We start from the raw sequence: 22,794 nt of genomic DNA, 5'->3' as shown, positions 1-22,794 counted from the left end.
GTCTGCAGGTTCTGGTCCCTCGGTCCAGATCTTATGGTCCGAGCCTGCCGTCTAGTGGTGAGAACGGGTACTGCACCACCACCGTGCTGACGTCATGGCCTGACACAGCTGGCGCCTTCATGTTGAGGGTCTGGAGGTTTACGTTTGATTGACCAGGTGGGCGGGGCTAGAGGGCGGTATCAGAAGCCAGGTTTGGTTCCTCTTCCTGCGTTAGCTGACTGGACAAAAAGCTCATTGATTCATTAATCTCGTCGACAGGAACCAACCTTTCGTCTGTTGTTTTCTGACTGTTATGAAACGCTGGTAAAATAGAAATGCAGAAAAAAGCCCCTATTAGGAGTAAGGGGCTAACCTAGGGGCTAATGGCTAACTCCTTGGTCCTCGGGGTTAGGGGCTAACTATGAGTTAGGGGCTAACGGCTAACTCAGACATGGGCAAACTACGGCCCGCGGGCCACATCCGGCCCGTTAGGCTTTTTAATCCGCCCCGCCGAATTTGTCCAAATCGCGACTTTGTTTACTTCCGGTGTGCGTTGGCGCGGAAAGTACTCGTCACACAAAACCCTTCACCATGATTTGTCAATCCGTTTGTCTGTCAAACAACAACCAATGAACACTCAGTAAATCACAAGGGACCCGCCCACCACACAGGTGGGGCTCATTTAGAAACAGCTGCAGTGATTTTGGCGAGCAGCGCGGAGCCTGGAGGGGCTGCAGAGCCACGAGGAGGAACAGCAGCCAGAAGAGAGCCACTTGGACCGGGTAAGAGTCTTCACTACACGTTACGTGTCACGGTGCCCGTCCCGGTGCCCGTAACATGTGCGCGGTGCTGACTAGTCTTGTATTTTACAGAGAGGATTCACCAGCGCCTGCAGCTCCACCTGCAGCTCCGCCTGCCCGGCCAGCAGAGAGGTCTCGTGACACGATGACATGATGTTATTATAGTGAAGCCATATTGTAAATAGTCTGTCAATAGTTGTGTTCTGTTTTCTATTTCTCAACATGTATATAATGTAGATTTTTTTTAATTATGTACAACACATATTTATTTGTAAAAAAAATTAATGGTCATTTTTTATTTGCACACACCCCATGAAACTTTATCTGCAATATGAAGTCATTTCTCAGTCCCATCTTTATCATTTTGGTGAATGTGTGACAGACCATATCATTTTTACTAAAAAAACATGAATACAAAATTTGGTTTTCCTCATTTATTCAATTCAGTTTATTTGTAGAGCCCAATTTCATAAATTACAAATTTGTCTCGGAGTGCTTTACAATCTGTGCATATAGACATCCCTGACCTTTGACCTTTGACCTCACATCGGATCAGGAACAACAGAGGAGGATCCCTCTCCAGGATGGACAGGTGCAATTACATGTATCTAGCATTGTATTCAGATATTTCACTGCTTTTGTGAACCTATGACCTTTGGTAAACTAATTTCAAACACCAAAACAGTTGGTCCACATGAGTAAATGTGTTTTCAGAAGAGATATGAATAATTTGTAAAAATCGTTCAATTGTCAGCTTTAGGGTCATATTTTCTCGAGTAAAGCGCTGTCAGTCTGTTTGTGACGGGTTCATACACATGCTGACCAGATGACGCCGCACATCGCCCTGACTTTAAAGACCCCTTTCTAGTTTCTGCTGCAGGCAGGATATTTAAGACAGTCTATCTCTCAGGACAATCCGTCCATTATTTTGCGGGGTTTAAAACAATTAGAAATTATTGAGCTTGAGTATTTCGTTGGGTAATAATTTGTTTTGAATGTTGAAAGTGATTCCATTGATCTCTTTCCAGTAAATGTTGATTACTTTAACTTTGCACCTTAAATTGAAATGTATAAAAAACAGACGCAATCTCCAGGTTTAATAAATTACATTGCATGTCCAAATGCTCCTGGCCGGCCCCTCTGTCACATTTTAGAACCGAATGTGGCCCGCAGGTCAAAAAGTTTGCCCACCCCTGGGCTAACTCCTAGGGGCTAACCCCTCTGAACTCCTCTGGAGGGTTTTCTTGTTTGGTTCTCCGTCGTACAAAGAGGTAGAACGTGGTCTCAGGTCAGCTCACAGGACTTTGTGGGCTCTGAACACCGACTGTCTCTGAGGTGAAGAAGCAACTTGACCAAAATATGTACAGAGCAGACAGGAGATGGATAGAGTGTAAACACTGTTTCACTAGAAGCTCACAAACACGAAATGTCACTGAACTACACACCAGATCTACTCTACAGGAGCCAGAAGAAAGACACGCCTCTTCAAACTGAAACAGGAAGTAAACAAGAAGAAGAAGAAGAAGAAGAAATTGGAGTCTCAGTTCCAAACCAGAACGCCGTGTATCCATCCACCTACTTTATAACCAGAGTGCAGATGGATCCGGTCCAGACCTCCTGGTCTGAGGTCCAGACCTCCTGGTCTGAGGTCCAGACCTCCTGGTCGGCCCACAGTTAGAGAACCACTGGGTGAACTTCAGTGACAAAGAGCTTCTGCCTTTTAGGAAGATTAAGATATTTGTAAAATATGGAAAATAAATAAATAATTGTTTTGGATTGTTGTTACAATGATGGTCACTTCTGTCCGGAGAAGGCCGTTCTTACCACAGCAACTAGCAACCAACAACTAGCATCTAGCAACCAGCAACTAGCAACCAGTAACTAGCATCTAGCAATCAGCAACTAGCAACCAGTAACTAGTAACCAGTAACCAGAACTAGTAACTAACAACTAGTAACCAGAACTAGCAACTAACAACCAGTAACTAGCAACCAGAACTAGCAACTAGCAACCAGCAACTAGCAACCAGTAACTAGCATCTAGCAATCAGCAACTAGCAACCAGTAACTAGCATCTAGCAATCAGTAACTAGCAACCAGTAACCAGAACTAGCAACTAACAACTAGTAACCAGAACTAGCAACTAACAACCAGTAACTAGCAACCAGTAACCAGAACTAGCCAGTAACTAGTAACCAGTAACCAGAACTAGTAACCAGAACTAGTAACCAGTAACTAGTAACCAGTAAACAGCAACTAGTAACCAGCAACTAGTAACCAGCAACTAGTAACCAGCAACCAGTAACCAGCAACTAGTAACCAGCAACCAGTAAACAGCAACTAGTAACCAGCAACTAGTAACCAGCAACTAGTAACCAGCAACCAGTAACCAGCAACTGGCAACGGCAACCAGTAACTAGCAACCAGCAACTAGCAACCAGTAACTAGCAACCAGTAACCAGAACTAGCAACTAACAACCAGCAACTAGTAACCAGCAACTAGCAACCAACAACCAGTAACCAGCAACTAGCAACCAGTAACTAGCATCTAGCATCCAGTAACTAGTAACCAGAACTAGCAACTAACAACTAGTAACTAGCAACCAGTAACCAGAACTAGCAACTAACAACCAGTAACTAGCAACCAGTAACCAGAACTAGCAACTAACAACCAGTAACTAGCAACCAGTAACTAGCAACCAGTAACCAGAACTAGCAACTAACAACCAGTAACTAGCAACCAGTAACCAGAACTAGCAACCAGTAACTAGCAACCAGAACTAGCAACTAACAACCAGTAACCAGAACTAGCAACCAGTAACTAGCAACCAGCAACTAACAACCAGTAACCAGAACTAGCAACTAACAACCAGTAACTAGCAACCAGAACTAGCAACCAGTAACTAGCAACCAGCAACTAACAACCAGTAACCAGAACTAGCAACTAGCAACCAGTAACTAGCAACCAGTAACTAACAACCAGTAACCAGAACTAGCAACTAACAACCAGTAACTAGCAACCAGTAACCAGAACTAGCAACTAGCAACCAGAACTAGCAACCAGTAACTAGCAACCAGTAACCAGAACTAGCAACTAACAACCAGTAACCAGAACTAGCAACCAGCAACCAGTAACTAGCAACCAGTAACTAGCAACCAAAACTAGCAACCAGTAACTAGCAACCAGTAACTAACAACCAGTAACCAGAACTAGCAACTAACAACCAGTAACTAGCAACCAGTAACCAGAACTAGCAACTAACAACCAGTAACTAGCAACCAGTAACCAGAACTAGTAACCAGTAACCAGAACTAGCAACTAACAACCAGTAACCAGAACTAGCAACCAGTAACTAGCAACCAGCAACTAACAACCAGTAACCAGAACTAGCAACTAACAACCAGTAACTAGCAACCAGTAACCAGAACTAGCAACTAACAACCAGTAACCAGAACTAGCAACCAGTAACTAGCAACCAGCAACCAGTAACCAGAACTAGCAACTAACAACCAGTAACTAGCAACCAGTAACCAGAACTAGCAACTAACAACCAGTAACTAGCAACCAGTAACCAGAACTAGCAACTAACAACCAGTAACTAGCAACTAGCAACCAGTAACCAGCAACAACAGAAACGTAACTGTTAGCATGTTAGCGTAGCAGCAGAGCTACATCAATGGAAGTTAAATGTTAAGTTACGAGGTCCCATTAAATGATTAAAGATGGACGCCTTCACTGTCAGATGATCACTGGCAGGGGGCGGTCTCACTGGCGGGCGCCGCCGCCGGCGTGAGACCGTTGCTGAGTCCGCTGGGACTCGGAAGTGTCGCCAGTGTGGGCGGGGCCTCGACCCTAGAGGCGGGCTCTACCACGGAGCAGCTCTTCTTTACCGGCGTGGTTTTGGGGCCGACGGACGCCTGTCGGAGCCCGTCGGCACGCAGCGGCGGTCTAGTGGGGGCGGAGCCTGTTGGCGTGACATCAAAGCTGGGTGGTTTGAGGCTGTGACGAGGGGAGGGGCCGAGGGAACTTCGGTCGGCGGGCTTTGATTCGTCCTCGTGAGGTGACTGTTGATCCGGGGGTCGGGCTTCTTTTTCTGTGGGGGCGGGGCTTGTTGACTCGGGAGGAGGGTCCTGCTGCACGCTGCTCTGCCTCGAAGGCCCCGAGCCTGGAATGTCACAGCTGTCGGCGCGACGCCGTGAACCCTCGTGCATCCGGCCGGTGGCCACGACGGCCTTCATGGCGGCCTGTCGACACATTCACAGGTTAGAGGCTCGGCCGGGACCCGGAGCCGGCCCCCGGGACCCGGAGCCGGCCCCCGGGACGCCGGCCTCACCTTCAGTTTACGGCGAGCGTTGAACTCCTGCAGCTTCCTCTGGGCCGTGTCCATGTGGGAGAAGCGGGCGGCTTTGCCCAGCACCCAGGGGTGCTGCAAGGCCTCCCGGACACTGAGGCGCTGGTGGGGGTCCAGGACGATCAGCTTGCTGACCTGCAGACAGGGAACAGGGTTTAGGACCGCAGACCGCCTTCAGGAGGGAGTCCTCTTCAGGGACTACGCAGAGCTCAAGGCAGGTCCTCCTTAGTCTCAAGTCCTTAAGGCAGGTCCTCGTTAGTCTCAAGTCCTCAAGGCAGGTCCTCGTTAGTCTCAAGTCCTCAAGGCAGGTCCTCGTTAGTCTCAAGTCCTTAAGGCAGGTCCTCGTTAGTCTCAAGTCCTTAAGGCAGGTCCTCGTTAGTCTCAAGTCCTCAAGGCAGGTCCTCCTTAGTCTCAAGTCCTTAAGGCAGGTCCTCGTTAGTCTCAAGTCCTCAAGGCAGGTCCTCGTTAGTCTCAAGTCCTCAAGGCAGGTCCTCCTTAGTCTCAAGTCCTTAAGGCAGGTCCACGTTAGTCTCAAGTCCTTAAGGCAGGTCCTCGTTAGTCTCAAGTCCTTAAGGCAGGTCCTCGTTAGTCTCAAGTCCTCAAGGCAGGTCCTCGTTAGTCTCAAGTCCTCAAGGCAGGTCCTCGTTAGTCTCAAGTCCTTAAGGCAGGTCCTCGTTAGTCTCAAGTCCTTAAGGCAGGTCCTCGTTAGTCTCAAGTCCTCAAGGCAGGTCCTCGTTAGTCTCAAGTCCTTAAGGCAGGTCCTCGTTAGTCTCAAGTCCTCAAGGCAGGTCCTCGTTAGTCTCAAGTCCTTAAGGCAGGTCCTCGTTAGTCTCAAGTCCTTAAGGCAGGTCCACGTTAGTCTCAAGTCCTTAAGGCAGGTCCTCGTTAGTCTCAAGTCCTTAAGGCAGGTCCACATTAGTCTCAAGTCCTTAAGGCAGGTCCACGTTAGTCTCAAGTCCTTAAGGCACATCCACGTTAGTCTCAAGTCCTTAAGGCAGGTCCACGTTAGTCTCAAGTCCTCAAGGCAGGTCCTCGTTAGTCTCAAGTCCTCAAGGCAGGTCCTCGTTAGTCTCAAGTCCTTAAGGCAGGTCCACGTTAGTCTCAAGTCCTCAAGGCAGGTCCTCGTTAGTCTCAAGTCCTCAAGGCAGGTCCTCGTTAGTCTCAAGTCCTTAAGGCAGGTCCACGTTAGTCTCAAGTCCTTAAGGCAGGTCCTCGTTAGTCTCAAGTCCTTAAGGCAGGTCCTCGTTAGTCTCAAGTCCTTAAGGCAGGTCCTCGTTAGTCTCAAGTCCTCAAGGCAGGTCCTCGTTAGTCTGAAGTCCTCAAGGCAGGTCCTCGTTAGTCTCAAGTCCTTAAGGCAGGTCCACGTTAGTCTCAAGTCCTTAAGGCAGGTCCACATTAGTCTCAAGTCCTTAAGGCAGGTCCTCGTTAGTCTCAAGTCCTTAAGGCAGGTCCTCGTTAGTCTCAAGTCCTTAAGGCAGGTCCTCGTTAGTCTCAAGTCCTCAAGGCAGGTCCACGTTAGTCTCAAGTCCTTAAGGCAGGTCCTCGTTAGTCTCAAGTCCTTAAGGCAGGTCCTCGTTAGTCTCAAGTCCTCAAGGCAGGTCCTCGTTAGTCTCAAGTCCTTAAGGCAGGTCCACATTAGTCTCAAGTCCTTAAGGCAGGTCCACGTTAGTCTCAAGTCCTCAAGGCAGGTCCACATTAGTCTCAAGTCCTCAAGGCAGGTCCTCATTAGTCTCAAGTCCTTAAGGCAGGTCCTCGTTAGTCTCAAGTCCTCAAGGCAGGTTCTCGTTAGTCTCAAGTCCTTAAGGCAGGTCCACGTTAGTCTCAAGTCCTCAAGGCAGGTCCTCGTTAGTCTCAAGTCCTCAAGGCAGGTCCTCGTTAGTCTCAAGTCCTTAAGGCAGGTCCACGTTAGTCTCAAGTCCTCAAGGCAGGTCCTCGTTAGTCTCAAGTCCTCAAGGCAGGTCCTCGTTAGTCTCAAGTCCTCAAGGCAGGTCCTCGTTAGTCTCAAGTCCTCAAGGCAGGTCCACGTTAGTCTCAAGTCCTTAAGGCAGGTCCACGTTAGTCTCAAGTCCTTAAGGCAGGTCCTCGTTAGTCTCAAGTCCTCAAGGCAGGTCCTCGTTAGTCTCAAGTCCTCAAGGCAGGTCCTCGTTAGTCTCAAGTCCTCAAGGCAGGTCCTCGTTAGTCTCAAGTCCTTAAGGCAGGTCCACGTTAGTCTCAAGTCCTCAAGGCAGGTCCTCGTTAGTCTCAAGTCCTCAAGGCAGGTCCTCGTTAGTCTCAAGTCCTCAAGGCAGGTCCTCGTTAGTCTCAAGTCCTCAAGGCAGGTCCTCGTTAGTCTCAAGTCCTCAAGGCAGGTCCACGTTAGTCTCAAGTCCTTAAGGCAGGTCCTCGTTAGTCTCAAGTCCTCAAGGCAGGTCCACGTTAGTCTCAAGTCCTTAAGGCAGGTCCACGTTAGTCTCAAGTCCTTAAGGCAGGTCCTCGTTAGTCTCAAGTCCTTAAGGCAGGTCCTCGTTAGTCTCAAGTCCTCAAGGCAGGTCCACGTTAGTCTCAAGTCCTCAAGGCAGGTCCACGTTAGTCTCAAGTCCTTAAGGCAGGTCCACGTTAGTCTCAAGTCCTTAAGGCAGGTCCTCGTTAGTCTCAAGTCCTCAAGGCAGGTCCTCGTTAGTCTCATGTCCTTAAGGCAGGTCCACGTTAGTCTCAAGTCCTCAAGGCAGGTCCTCGTTAGTCTCAAGTCCTCAAGGCAGGTCCTCGTTAGTCTCAAGTCCTTAAGGCAGGTCCTCGTTAGTCTCAAGTCCTCAAGGCAGGTCCTCGTTAGTCTCAAGTCCTTAAGGCAGGTCCTCGTTAGTCTCAAGTCCTTAAGGCAGGTCCTCGTTAGTCTCAAGTCCTTAAGGCAGGTCCTCGTTAGTCTCAAGTCCTTAAGGCAGGTCCTCGTTAGTCTCAAGTCCTTAAGGCAGGTCCACGTTAGTCTCAAGTCCTTAAGGCAGGTCCACGTTAGTCTCAAGTCCTTAAGGCAGGTCCACGTTAGTCTCAAGTCCTTAAGGCAGGTCCTCGTTAGTCTCAAGTCCTCAAGGCAGGTCCTCGTTAGTCTCAAGTCCTTAAGGCAGGTCCTCGTTAGTCTCAAGTCCTTAAGGCAGGTCCTCGTTAGTCTCAAGTCCTCAAGGCAGGTCCTCGTTAGTCTCAAGTCCTTAAGGCAGGTCCTCGTTAGTCTCAAGTCCTTAAGGCAGGTCCTCGTTAGTCTCAAGTCCTTAAGGCAGGTCCACGTTAGTCTCAAGTCCTTAAGGCAGGTCCTCGTTAGTCTCAAGTCCTTAAGGCAGGTCCTCGTTAGTCTCAAGTCCTTAAGGCAGGTCCACGTTAGTCTCAAGTCCTTAAGGCAGGTCCACGTTAGTCTCAAGTCCTTAAGGCAGGTCCACGTTAGTCTCAAGTCCTTAAGGCAGGTCCTCGTTAGTCTCAAGTCCTCAAGGCAGGTCCTCGTTAGTCTCAAGTCCTTAAGGCAGGTCCACGTTAGTCTCAAGTCCTTAAGGCAGGTCCACGTTAGTCTCAAGTCCTTACGGCAGGTCCTCGTTAGTCTCAAGTCCTTAAGGCAGGTCCACGTTAGTCTCAAGTCCTTAAGGCAGGTCCACATTAGTCTCAAGTCCTTAAGGCAGGTCCTCGTTAGTCTCAAGTCCTTAAGGCAGGTCCACGTGAGTCTCAAGTCCTGGGCTGGTTGAAGTCATGTGAGACCGACACTCATCAGTCTTCAAGCTGTTAAGTCTGAACAGGTCTTCGTCAGCTCTGATGTCATCTGACCCAAGTCCTTCAAATAGAGACCAAACTAAAGTCCAGCCGTCAGACGCAGGTCCAAACGGAGTTTGTGGTTGTCCAGGAGCTCTGAGGGACTCACCAGGTCCTTGGCGTTGAGCGACACGTCGTCCCACCACGGAGACACAAACTCGTAGTCGCAGTTGAGGATTCGACCGTACATGAACTGGTCGCCCCGCGGGTCGAAGAAGGGCTCGAAGCCACAGAGCCTGGGGACAGGAGGAGGCTATGGGACAGGGTGGTGGTGGTGGTGTAGTGGTGGTGGTGGTGGTGGTGTGGTGGTGGTGGTGGTGTAGTGGACTCACAGGATGTAGAGGATCACGCCCACAGACCACATGTCCACTTCAGGGCCGTACGCGTTCCCCCTCAAGATCTCTGGAGCTGCAGCAGAGGAGCCAGAATACTTCATATCATGTCCCACTGAGCAGAGGGTGCTTTGAACGCACCACGGCCCACTGATGGACATCACAGTAGCTCTACTACATCTAGTACACACCTACTCCTACACCTAGTACACATCTACTACAGCTAGTACACACCTACTACTACATCTAGTACACACCTACTCCTACATCTAGTACACATCTACTACAGCTAGTACACACCTACTCCTACATCTAGTACACATCTACTACAGCTAGTACACACCTACTACTACATCTAGTACACACCTACTCCTACATCTAGTACACATCTACTACATCTAGTACACACCTACTACAGCTAGTACACACCTACTACTACAGCTAGTACACACCTACTACAGCTAGTACACACCTACTACATCTAGTACACACCTACTACATCTAGTACACATCTACTACAGCTAGTACACACCTACTACAGCTAGTACACACCTACTACAGCTAGTACACACCTACTACATCTAGTACACACCTACTCCTACATCTAGTACACACCTACTACAGCTAGTACACACCTACTACATCTAGTACACACCTACTACAGCTAGTACACACCTACTACAGCTAGTACACACCTACTACATCTAGTACACATCTACTACTGTTAGTACACACCTACTACAGCTAGTACACATCTACTACTACATCTAGTACACACCTACTACAGCTAGTACACACCTACTACTACAGCTAGTACACACCTACTCCTACATCTAGTACACACATACTACAGCTAGTACACATCTACTACTACATCTAGTACACACCTACTACAGCTAGTACACACCTACTACTACATCTAGTACATCTAGTACACACCTACTACTACATCTAGTACACACCTACTACATCTAGTACACACCTACTCCTACATCTAGTACACACATACTACAGCTAGTACACACCTACTGCTACATCTAGTACACACCTACTACTACATCTAGTAGACACCTACTACATCTAGTACACATCTACTACAGCTAGTACACACCTACTACAGCTAGTACACACCTACTACTACATCTAGTACACATCTACTACATCTAGTACACATCTACTACATCTAGTACACACCTACTACTACATCTAGTACACATCTACTACAGCTAGTACACACCTACTACAGCTAGTACACACCTACTACTACATCTAGTACACATCTACTACAGCTAGTACACACCTACTACAGCTAGTACACACCTACTCCTACATCTAGTACACATCTACTACAGCTAGTACACACCTACTACAGCTAGTACACACCTACTACATCTAGTACACACCTACTACAGCTAGTACACACCTACTACTACATCTAGTACACATCTACTACAGCTAGTACACACCTACTCCTACATCTAGTACACACATACTACAGCTAGTACACACCTACTCCTACAGCTAGTACACACCTACTCCTACATCTAGTACACATCTACTACATCTAGTACACACCTACTACATCTAGTACACACCTACTACATCTAGTACACATCTACTACACCATGAAGCAGGACTCTGACAGCTCCTACAGGCCTTGAACTCACCACAGTAGCCCGGCGTGCCGCAGACGGTCTTCATGGTCACCTGGTCGTCGATGATCTTGGAGAGGCCGAAGTCGGCTGCAAGAGAGGAGAAGAGTCTTTGTGGGACCTGTTTCTACTTAAAGGGCCAGCTCCCCTGAACTCAGGGAGGTGTGGGGAGCTCCTTCCATCTGTGCTGGTGGCCATCTGGAGGCCCCATGAGCTGTCATGATGCTGCCTTCAGGGGCTGTCAGAATGATCAGCTCCACCAGGTCAGCTCGCATGGACAACATCAAAGGGCCTTCAAATGTGCAATGGTGAAATTTACTCGAGTACATGTACTCAAGCCTCATGTACTCGAGTACATGTACTCAAGCCACATGTACTCGAGTACATGTACTCAAGCCGCATGTACTCAAGCCACATGTACTCGAGTACATGTACTCAAGCCTCATGTACTCAAGCCTCATGTACTCGAGTACATGTACTCGAGTACATGTACTCGAGTACATGTACTCGAGTACATGTACTCAAGCCACATGTACTCAAGCCTCATGTACTCAAGCCACATGTACTCAAGCCACATGTACTCGAGTACATGTACTCAAGCCTCATGTACTCGAGTACATGTACTCAAGCCTCATGTACTCGAGTACATGTACTCAAGCCACATGTACTCAAGCCTCATATACTCAAGCCTCATGTACTCGAGTACATGTACTCAAGCCTCATGTACTCGAGTACATGTACTCAAGCCACATGTACTCAAGCCACATGTACTCGAGTACATGTACTCAAGCCACATGTACTCAAGCCACATGTACTCAAGCCACATGTACTCGAGTACATGTACTCAAGCCACATGAACTCGAGTACATGTACTCAAGCCACATGTACTCAAGCCTCATGTACTCAAACCACATGTACTCAAGCCTCATGTACTCAAGCCGCATGTACTCAAGCCTCATGTACTCGAGTACATTTACTCAAGCCTCATGTACTCGAGTACATGTACTCAAGCCTCATGTACTCAAGCCTCATGTACTCAAGCCTCATGTACTCAAGCCACATGTACTCGAGTACATGTACTCGAGTACATGTACTCGAGTACATGTACTCAAGCCTCATGTACTCAAGCCACATGTACTCAAGCCACATGTACTCAAGCCACATGTACTCAAGCCACATGTACTCGAGTACATGTACTCAAGCCACATGTACTCAAGCCACATGTACTCGAGTACATGTACTCAAGCCACATGTACTCGAGTACATGTACTCAAGCCTCATGTACTCAAGCCACATGTACTCGAGTACATGTACTCGAGTACATGTACTCAAGCCACATGTACTCAAGCCACATGTACTCGAGTACATGTACTCAAGCCACATGTACTCGAGTACATGTACTCAAGCCTCATGTACTCAAGCCTCATGTACTCAAGCCACATGTACTCAAGCCACATGTACTCAAGCCACATGTACTCAAGCCACATGTACTCGAGTACATGTACTCAAGCCACATGTACTCAAGCCTCATGTACTCAAGCCTCATGTACTCAAGCCACATGTACTCAAGCCACATGAACTCGAGTACATGTACTCAAGCCTCATGTACTCAAGCCTCATGTACTCAAGCCACATGTACTCAAGCCACATGTACTCAAGCCACATGTACTCGAGTACATGTACTCAAGCCACATGTACTCAAGCCGCATGTACTCAAGCCACATGTACTCAAGCCACATGTACTCAAGCCTCATGTACTCGAGTACATGTACTCAAGCCACATGTACTCAAGCCACATGTACTCAAGCCTCATGTACTCGAGTACATGTACTCAAGCCTCATGTACTCAAGCCTCATGTACTCGAGTACATGTACTCAAGCCTCATGTACTCAAGCCACATGTACTCAAGCCACATGAACTCGAGTACATGTACTCAAGCCACATGTACTCGAGTACATGTACTCAAGCCACATGTACTCAAGCCTCATGTACTCGAGCCTCATGTACTCGAGCCACATGTACTCAAGCCACATGTACTCAAGCCACATGTACTCAAGCCTCATGTACTCGAGTACATGTACTCAAGCCTCATGTACTCAAGCCTCATGTACTCGAGTACATGTACTCAAGCCACATGTACTCAAGCCACATGTACTCAAGCCACATGAACTCGAGTACATGTACTCAAGCCACATGTACTCGAGTACATGTACTCAAGCCACATGTACTCGAGTACATGTACTCAAGCCACATGTACTCAAGCCACATGTACTCGAGTACATGTACTCGAGTACATGTACTCAAGCCACATGTACTCAAGCCTCATGTACTCAAGCCACATGTACTCAAGCCACATGTACTCAAGCCTCATGTACTCAAGCCACATGAACTCGAGTACATGTACTCAAGCCTCATGTACTCAAGCCACATGTACTCAAGCCACATGTACTCAAGCCGCATGTACTCAAGCCGCATGTACTCAAGCCACATGTACTCAAGCCACATGTACTCAAGCCTCATGTACTCAAGCCTCATGTACTCAAGCCACATGTACTCAAGCCTCATGTACTCAAGCCACATGTACTCAAGCCACATGTACTCAAGCCTCATGTACTCAAGCCACATGTACTCAAGCCACATGTACTCGAGTACATGTACTCAAGCCACATGTACTCAAGCCACATGTACTCAAGCCTCATGTACTCAAGCCACATGTACTCAAGCCACATGTACTCAAGCCTCATGTACTCGGCCACATGTACTCAAGCCACATGTACTCAAGCCACATGTACTCAAGCCTCAAGCCTCCACATGTACTCAAGCCACATGTACTCAAGCCTCATGTACTCAAGCCACATGTACTCAAGCCTCATGTACTCAAGCCTCATGTACTCAAGCCACATGTACTCAAGCCACATGTACTCAAGCCTCATGTACTCAAGCCTCATGTACTCAAGTACATGTACTCAAGCCTCATGTACTCAAGCCTCATGTACTCAAGCCTCATGTACTCAAGCCACATGTACTCAAGCCACATGTACTCAAGCCACATGTACTCAAGCCACATGTACTCAAGCCACATGTACTCAAGCCACATGTACTCAAGCCACATGTACTCGAGTACATGTACTCAAGCCACATGTACTCAAGCCACATGTACATGTACTCAAGCCACATGTACTCAAGCCACATGTACTCAAGCCTCATGTACTCAAGCCACATGTACTCAAGCCTCATACATGTACTCAAGCCTCATGTACTCAAGCCACATGTACTCAAGCCACATGTACTCAAGCCTCATGTACTCAAGCCACATGTACTCAAGCCTCATGTACTCAAGCCACATGTACTCAAGCCACATGTACTCAAGCCTCATGTACTCGAGTACATGTACTCAAGCCACATGTACTCAAGTACATGTACTCAAGCCACATGTACTCAAGCCTCATGTACTCGAGTACATGTACTCAAGCCACATGTACTCAAGCCACATGTACTCAAGCCTCATGTACTCGAGTACATGTACTCAAGCCTCATGTACTCAAGCCTCATGTACTCGAGTACATGTACTCAAGCCTCATGTACTCAAGCCACATGTACTCAAGCCACATGTACTCAAGCCACATGAACTCAGCTCACATGTACTCGACATGTACTCAAGCCACATGTACTCGAGTACATGTACTCAAGCCACATGTACTCAAGCCACATGTACTCGAGTACATGTACTCAAGCCACATGTACTCAAGCCACATGTACTCAAGCCACATGTACTCAAGCCACATGTACTCAAGCCACATGTACTCAAGCCTCATGTACTCAAGCCACATGTACTCGAGTACATGTACTCAAGCCTCATGTACTCAAGCCTCATGTACTCGAGTACATGTACTCAAGCCTCATGTACTCAAGCCACATGTACTCAAGCCACATGTACTCAAGCCACATGTACTCAAGCCACATGAACTCGAGTACATGTACTCAAGCCACATGTACTCAAGCCTCATGTACTCAAGCCACATGTACTCAAGCCACATGTACTCGAGTACATGTACTCAAGCCACATGTACTCAAGCCACATGTACTCAAGCCACATGTACTCAAGCCACATGTACTCGAGTACATGTACTCAAGCCATGTACTCAAGCCACATGTACTCAAGCCACATGTACTCGAGTACATGTACTCAAGCCACATGTACTCAAGCCACATGTACTCAAGCCACATGTACTCAAGCCACATGTACTCAAGCCACATGTACTCAAGCCTCATGTACTCGGCCACATGTACTCAAGCCACATGTACTCAAGCCACATGTACTCAAGCCTCATGTACTCGAGTACATGTACTCAAGCCACATGTACTCAAGCCACATGTACTCAAGCCACATGTACTCAAGCCACATGTACTCAAGCCACATGTACTCAAGCCACATGTACTCAAGCCACATGTACTCAAGCCACATGTACTCAAGCCACATGTACTCAAGCCACATGTACTCAAGCCACATGTACTCAAGCCACATGTACTCAAGCCTCATGTACTCGAGTACATGTACTCAAGCCACATGTACTCAAGCCACATGTACTCAAGCCTCATGTACTCAAGCCTCATGTACTCGAGTACATGTACTCAAGCCACATGTACTCAAGCCTCATGTACTCAAGCCTCATGTACTCAAGCCACATGTACTCAAGCCTCATGTACTCAAGCCTCATGTACTCAAGCCGCATGTACTCAAGCCTCATGTACTCGAGTACATGTACTCAAGCCTCATGTACTCGAGTACATGTACTCAAGCCTCATGTACTCAAGCCTCATGTACTCGAGTACATGTACTCAAGCCACATGTACTCAAGCCACATGTACTCAAGCCTCATGTACTCATGTACTCAAGCCTCATGTACTCAAGCCACATGTACTCAAGCCACATGTACTCAAGCCTCATGTACTCAAGCCTCATGTACTCAAGCCACATGTACTCAAGCCACATGTACTCAAGCCTCATGTACTCGAGTACATGTACTCAAGCCTCATGTACTCAAGCCTCATGTACTCGAGTACATGTACTCAAGCCACATGTACTCAAGCCACATGTACTCAAGCCTCATGAACTCGAGTACATGTACTCAAGCCACATGTACTCGAGTACATGTACTCGAGTACATGTACTCAAGCCACATGTACTCAAGCCTCATGTACTCAAGCCACATGTACTCAAGCCACATGTACTCAAGCCACATGTACTCGAGTACATGTACTCAAGCCACATGTACTCAAGCCACATGTACTCAAGCCTCATGTACTCAAGCCACATGTACTCGAGTACATGTACTCAAGCCACATGTACTCAAGCCACATGTACTCAAGCTCACATGTACTCGAGTACATGTACTCAAGCCACATGTACTCAAGCCTCATGTACTCAAGCCACATGTACTCAAGCCACATGTACTCAAGCCACATGAACTCGAGTACATGTACTCAAGCCACATGTACTCAAGCCACATGTACTCAAGCCTCATGTACTCGAGTACATGTACTCAAGCCACATGTACTCAAGCCACATGTACTCAAGCCACATGTACTCAAGCCACATGTACTCAAGCCACATGTACTCAAGCCTCATGTACTCGAGTACATGTACTCAAGCCACATGTACTCAAGCCACATGTACTCAAGCCTCATGTACTCAAGCATCATGTACTCGAGTACATGTACTCAAGCCACATGTACTCAAGCCTCATGTACTCAAGCCGCATGTACTCAAGCCGCATGTACTCAAGCCTCATGTACTCGAGTACATGTACTCAAGCCTCATGTACTCAAGCCTCATGTACTCGAGTACATGTACTCAAGCCTCATGTACTCAAGCCTCATGTACTCGAGTACATGTACTCAAGCCTCATGTACTCAAGCCACATGTACTCAAGCCACATGTACTCAAGCCACATGAACTCGAGTACATGTACTCAAGCCACATGAACTCGAGTACATGTACTCGAGTACATGTACTCAAGCCACATGTACTCAAGCCACATGTACTCAAGCCTCATGAACTCGAGTACATGTACTCAAGCCTCATGTACTCAAGCCACATGTACTCAAGCCACATGTACTCGAGTACATGTACTCAAGCCTCATGTACTCAAGCCTCATGTACTCAAGCCACATGTACTCGAGTACATGTACTCAAGCCGCATGTACTCGAGTACATGTACTCAAGCCGCATGTACTCGAGTACATGTACTCAAGCCGCATGTACTCGAGTACTGTCCTTCCTCCTCAGCGGCGTCCTCACCGATCTTCAGCGGCGCGTCCAGCGCCATGTCGGCGTACAGCAGGTTCTCTGGTTTGAGGTCTCGATGCACGACTCCGTTGTCATGGAGATACTGAAACACACAGAGACCGTTGAGAGAGGAAGAGCCTGAAGGCCTCCTCAAGCTCCCAGCATGCCTTGCTGCCGCGTCAACAGAACGAAGGTCTGAATTCTGAGGAGCGGTGGGACCGCCTCACGCGGTCACTCGTGGGGTCACGACCCTCAGCTTTGGAAACGAGCGGAGAAAAGATGGTGGTGTGTTCAGAGGCTGTAGGATGTTTCTGCGCTGCGGATTAACGCCACACACACACACATGTGATACAGCAAATACAACTGTACTGTAATCCTTATACACACACACACTTACACACACACACACACACAGGCGTATGGTTCTCTGCGTGGTAGATGTAGGTCAGCTGCGGTCAGATTAAGTTTATGTGTGCGTGTTTATATATACGACCAGACAGTACTGTATTTTACTGAGGGGCCTGAATGCAGCAGTCCTACCGCCACCGCCTCCAGGATCTGCTTGATGACGTGGGCGGCGTCTCTCTCGCTGTAGTAGCCTCGCTCCACGATCCTGCAGATGCACAGCAGGGCACACAACACCCGCCTGGTTAGTCACGCTCAGGGGTCCAACACGGCTCAGAACCGGTTCTACGTAGAACTCAAGAGGCCGGCACCGGTCGAACAGCTCTCCTCCCGTCACCAGCTCCAGCACCAGCGCGATGTCGCTGTCGCTCTCAAAGATCTCCTTCAGCTGGATCTGAGGAACAAGAACAGCTCTCAGGAACCCTCCTGCTGGAGAACCTGGTCTCGTGAGAACCTGGTCTAGTGAGAACCTGGTCTCGTGAGAACCTGGTCTCGTGAGAACCTGGTCTTGTGAGAACCTGGTCTAGTGAGAACCTGGTCTCGTGAGAACCTGGTCTCGTGAGAACCTGGTCTAGTGAGAACCTGGTCTCGTGAGAACCTGGTCTCGTGAGAACCTGGTCTCGTGAGAACCACGTGTCTGAGATGTAGAACCGTACTCACGATGTTCGGGTGGGACAGACGCAGCAGGACTCCGATTTCTGTGCGAACTATTTTCTTGTCAATCTGCGACAGAAGAAACAACGTAAACAGGAAGTGAGCGCCAACGGCTGCGTAGCATGTAGCTCCAGAGCACAGTTAGCCTAGCTTAGCACAAAGACTGGAGGTGAAGGGAAACTGCTAGCCATCAAAATGACAAACATGGATCTATTATGAGCATGTAGCTTCACATGCTAGTGCTAACCAATTAAACGTAGTTTAGCATTAGCTTCTAGATTATCTTAGAGTTAGCCTCAGGCCTTTGATGTTGACTGGAGGGAACCTTGACCCCTGACCTCTGACCTCTGCATCACTGACCGTTTTCTTGAGGACTTTGAGGGCGATGAGCCTGAACGCCCGCTTCGTCCTACGCCGCGATGAGCCTGAACGCCCGCCGTCAGCTCGCCGATGAGCCTGAACGCCCCGCCGTCCTACGCTACGCCGATGAGCCTGAACGCCCCGCCGTCCTACGCTACGCCGATGAGCCTGAACGCCCCGCCGTCCTACGCTACGCCGATGAGCCTGAACGCCCGCCGTCCTCGCTACGCCGATGAGCCTGAACGCCCGCCGTCCTCGCTACGCCGATGAGCCTGAACGCCCGCCGTCCTCGCTCGCCGATGAGCCTGAAACGCCCCGCCGTCCTACGCGACGCCGATGAGCCTGAACGCCCGCCGTCTCGCTCGCCGATGAGCCTGAACGCCCGCCGTCCTCCACGCCGATGAGCCTGAACGCCCCGCCGTCCTCGCGACGCCCGATGAGCCTGAACGCCCGCCGCCCTACGCTACGCCGATGAGCCTCAAGCCCCCGCCGTCCTGCGCTACGCCGATGAGCCTGAACGCCCCGCCGTCCTACGCTACGCCGATGAGCCTGAACGCCCCGCCGTCCTACGCTACGCCGATGAGCCTGAACGCCCCGCCGTCCTACGCTACGCCGATGAGCCTGAACGCCCCGCCGTCCTACGCGACGCCGATGAGCCTGAACGCCCCGCCGTCCTACGCTACGCCGATGAGCCTGAACGCCCCGCCGTCCTACGCGACGCCGATGAGCCTGAACGCCCCGCCGTCCTACGCGACGCCGATGAGCCTGAATGCCCCGCCGTCCTACGCTACGCCGATGAGCCTGAACGCCCCGCCGTCCTACGCTACGCCGATGAGCCTGAACGCCCCGCCGTCCTACGCTAAGCCGATGAGCCTGAACGCCCCGCCGTCCTATGCTACGCCGATGAGCCTGAACGCCCCGCCGTCCTACGCTACGGTGTTGAACGTGAACGCCCCGACGTCAACACAACACTTTCTTATTCTTTGGAATATGAATGTATGTGTGTGTGTGTGTGTGTACACACACACACACATTCCTGGCCGGTCTCCATGGCAACAAGACACCTGGTAACAGAGCTCTTATCTGCTTCTCAAATCACTGCTGACATCATTTCCATGGAAATGTAGGTGTTGTTTACTGAGACAACAACAACAACACCTACAGTTGTCACTTCCACAGATGATGATGATGACGTCACAGCTGTGAACTTTGAGTGATTATGTTTGTGACAGAATCACTTGAAGCTCAACGTTTCATCATTAACTAGTTAAATCCAGCTCTGCCCGTCCGTCACATCATCATCATCATCATCATCGTCACGTCATCATCATCGTCACGTCATCATGCTGCTCCTGTGATCACAACGGCTCATTGATACTTATATGAAGTAATAAGAGCTACAAGTCACCTTGTAGCCCCGCCCCTAAAGCACTATCAATCACCTTGTAGCCCCGCCCCTAAAGCACTGTCAGTCACTGTGTAGCCCCGCCCCTAAAGCACTGTCAATCACCTTGTAGCCCCGCCCCTAAAGCACTGTCAATCACTGTGTAGCCCCGCCCCTAAAGCACTGTCAATCACCGTGTAGCCCCGCCCCTAAAGCACTGTCAATCACCTTGTAGCCCCGCCCCTAAAGCACTGTCAATCACCTTGTAGCCCCACCCCTAAAGCACTGTCAATCACCTTGTAGCCCCGCCCCTAAAGCACTGTCAATCACCTTGTAGCCCCGCCCCTAAAGCACTGTCAATCACCTTGTAGCCCCACCCCTAAAGCACTGTCAATCACCTTGTAACGCCGCCCCTAAAGCACTGTCAATCACCTTGTAGCCCCGCCCCTAAAGCACTGTCAATCACCTTGTAGCCCCGCCCCTAAAGCACTGTCAATCACCTTGTAGCCCCGCCCCTAAAGCACTGTCAATCAAATTGTAGCCCCACCCCTAAAGCACTGTCAATCACCTTGTAGCCCCGCCCCTAATGCACTGTCAATCACCTTGTAGCCCCGCCCCTAAAGCACTGTCAATCGCCTTGTAGCCCCGCCCCTAAAGCACTGTCAATCACCTTGTAGCCCCGCCCCTAAAGCACTGTCAATCACCTTGTAGCCCCGGCCATAAAGCATCCCCTGCTTTAAGGTCTGTTTCCCTCTAAACGAGCATAATGTACTAAATGATGACATCATGCTGTATATGTCTTTTATAGAGACTTCTATACAACCAGAGGAGTCGCCCCCTGGTGGTCAGGAGAGAGAATGCAGCTTCAACACATGAAGCATAGACTTCTATACAACCAGAGGAGTCCCCTGGTGGTCAGGAGAGAGAATGCAGCTTCAACACATGAAGCATAGACTTCTATACAACCAGAGGAGTCCCCTGGTGGTCAGGAGAGAATGCAGCTTCAACACATGAATCATAGACTTCTATACAACCAGAGGAGTCCCCTGGTGGTCAGGAGAGAGAATGCAGCTCTAACACATGAAGCATAGACTTCTATACAACCAGAGGAGTCCCCTGGTGGTCAGGAGAGAGAATGCAGCTCTAACACATGAAGCATAGACTTCTATACAACCAGAGGAGTCGCCCCCTGGTGGTCAGTCCACTACAGGGACTCTACAGGACTCCTTCTTCAGCTGCTCATGTTCTGTTCATCCCAGACCACTCGGCCCGAGGCGGCCCCCATGGGCCCCTCCAGGTGGTCCAATGAGGGGTCCATGTGAGTCCGCGTCCTCCCAAAGAACCGATGTGGTCCAGACCTGCCCAGCTCGGAGCTCAGGGTGTAGAACTCCTCCACCGCCCCGTCCCGTCTCGACCCGTCCACCCAGAACTCCACCGGCGCCGAACCGGGCCGGGACGTCGGCATGGCAACAGCAGGACCGAGAGGACCGGGACCGAGGTCACTACCGCGACCGGGGGGGTCCGGTTCAGACCGGGTCAGGTGGGACCCGATCTGAGTGAACCAGCTCAGACCTCAGATTTAAATCTAGCCCCGTAAAACCCAGATTAGAGGAGCGGCGTGGGGTCCATGACCCTGATGGGTGTTAATCCAGACCAGCAGCAGGAGGATCCCTCAGCACCAGAGACCGGAAAGACCAGAGACTCTGAACCAGAACCCCTCAAGGGCCAGCCAGGCCCTTCAGTCCAGAACCAGGACGCAGGCAGACCAGGTCCAGTGTTGCAGCTCCCAGCGGGGCCGCAGCCCTCAGATGTCGGATCACTTCAGTCTCTCGACCCCCCCTCCTCCTCCTCCTCCTCCTCCTCCTCCCTCGGGACTCGGTCCTATTTCCGTGTTCCTACCGGCAGGCGCGTCCCTCCGGAGAGCGGCAGCTGCCGGTGCAGAGACACCGGGACACCGGGCAACGACCACACCGCAGCCCGGAGACAGACGCTGGGACCCGGGCCGGCTCGGTGCGGGGCGTCGGGCGCTGCTGCTCGGAGGTCTGGTTCCCGTGCAGCTCCAGATGTCCGCTGGCTCCGCAGAGAGATGCTGTAATCTCACAGCCCCGCCCCTTGTGTCGCCATGCCGGTGTTCCGGTTCAACCTGAGTCCCTGTTAACTGGCGACCTTCGGTCCAATGCGTCTGTTGTTGTCGTAGTTACGGCAGATGTTGATAATAGCAGGAGAACACGCAGCTGTCCTCGCGAATGCCGCATTGTTTAGTTCTACAATTCAATGAGAAACCTTCTCGTGTCTGAACCGGAGGAGACGATGGAGAAGAGAAAGCGTCCAGCGACTTGAAGCGTCGCGTGTTGTTTATGGTTGAAACAGGAAGTTAGCAAACTGCCCTTCCTTTGAAATACATTTGGTCAAATAAATAAACACTTAATCAACATACAATTGGGAGTCTGTTTTGTGCAAACATGTATCACGTAGCATAACTCTGTAGTACAAAAACCACAACAAAAAATATATATAATGATGTTACGGGATTCGAACTCATGTCTTTGGGAGGAAAAAAGTTTAACTGACGGGGATCTTACCACTAGGCCAAAAGCGACACGATTTATACTCTGTTCGCACAATTAAATAACCTGCACTGCGGTCACTGGTCACCACGAAAGGCAGAGAACCACCAGATCAACTTGTGACCAACACACTGCCGACCACCATGGAGCATGTTGACGTGAACGAAGGAGCTCTCGACAATAGTGATGCTTCTCAAACTAATAGTCAGCTGTTTCAATTCAAAACGTCTTTAAAGGGCTGCACATTAATGAGGA

General features: G+C 49.6%; 1 protein-coding gene across 1 annotated transcript; it reads right to left on the bottom strand.

The window, feature by feature from the left end:
• Positions 1-3,209: 3,209 nt before the first annotated feature.
• Positions 3,210-22,794, bottom strand: si:ch73-60h1.1 (calcium/calmodulin-dependent protein kinase type IV). Its single transcript, XM_056414575.1, has 12 exons — positions 21,331-22,794; positions 19,611-19,633; positions 18,589-18,653; positions 18,235-18,297; positions 17,886-17,968; positions 17,710-17,782; positions 17,182-17,272; positions 10,895-10,969; positions 9,228-9,303; positions 9,005-9,131; positions 5,113-5,265; positions 3,210-5,023 (listed from the first exon to the last, which is right to left on the bottom strand). The coding sequence occupies exons 1-12, from the start codon at positions 21,435-21,437 to the stop codon at positions 4,526-4,528; spliced, it is 1,434 nt and encodes a 477-aa protein (XP_056270550.1). The 5' UTR covers positions 21,438-22,794; the 3' UTR covers positions 3,210-4,525.

The sequence above is a fragment of the Pseudoliparis swirei genome, chromosome 5, assembly GCF_029220125.1.
Source record: "Pseudoliparis swirei isolate HS2019 ecotype Mariana Trench chromosome 5, NWPU_hadal_v1, whole genome shotgun sequence".
Lineage (NCBI taxonomy): Eukaryota > Metazoa > Chordata > Actinopteri > Perciformes > Liparidae > Pseudoliparis > Pseudoliparis swirei.
The sequence above is the reverse complement of the archived record's forward strand: the minus strand, read 5'-3'. Positions and strand labels throughout refer to the sequence as shown.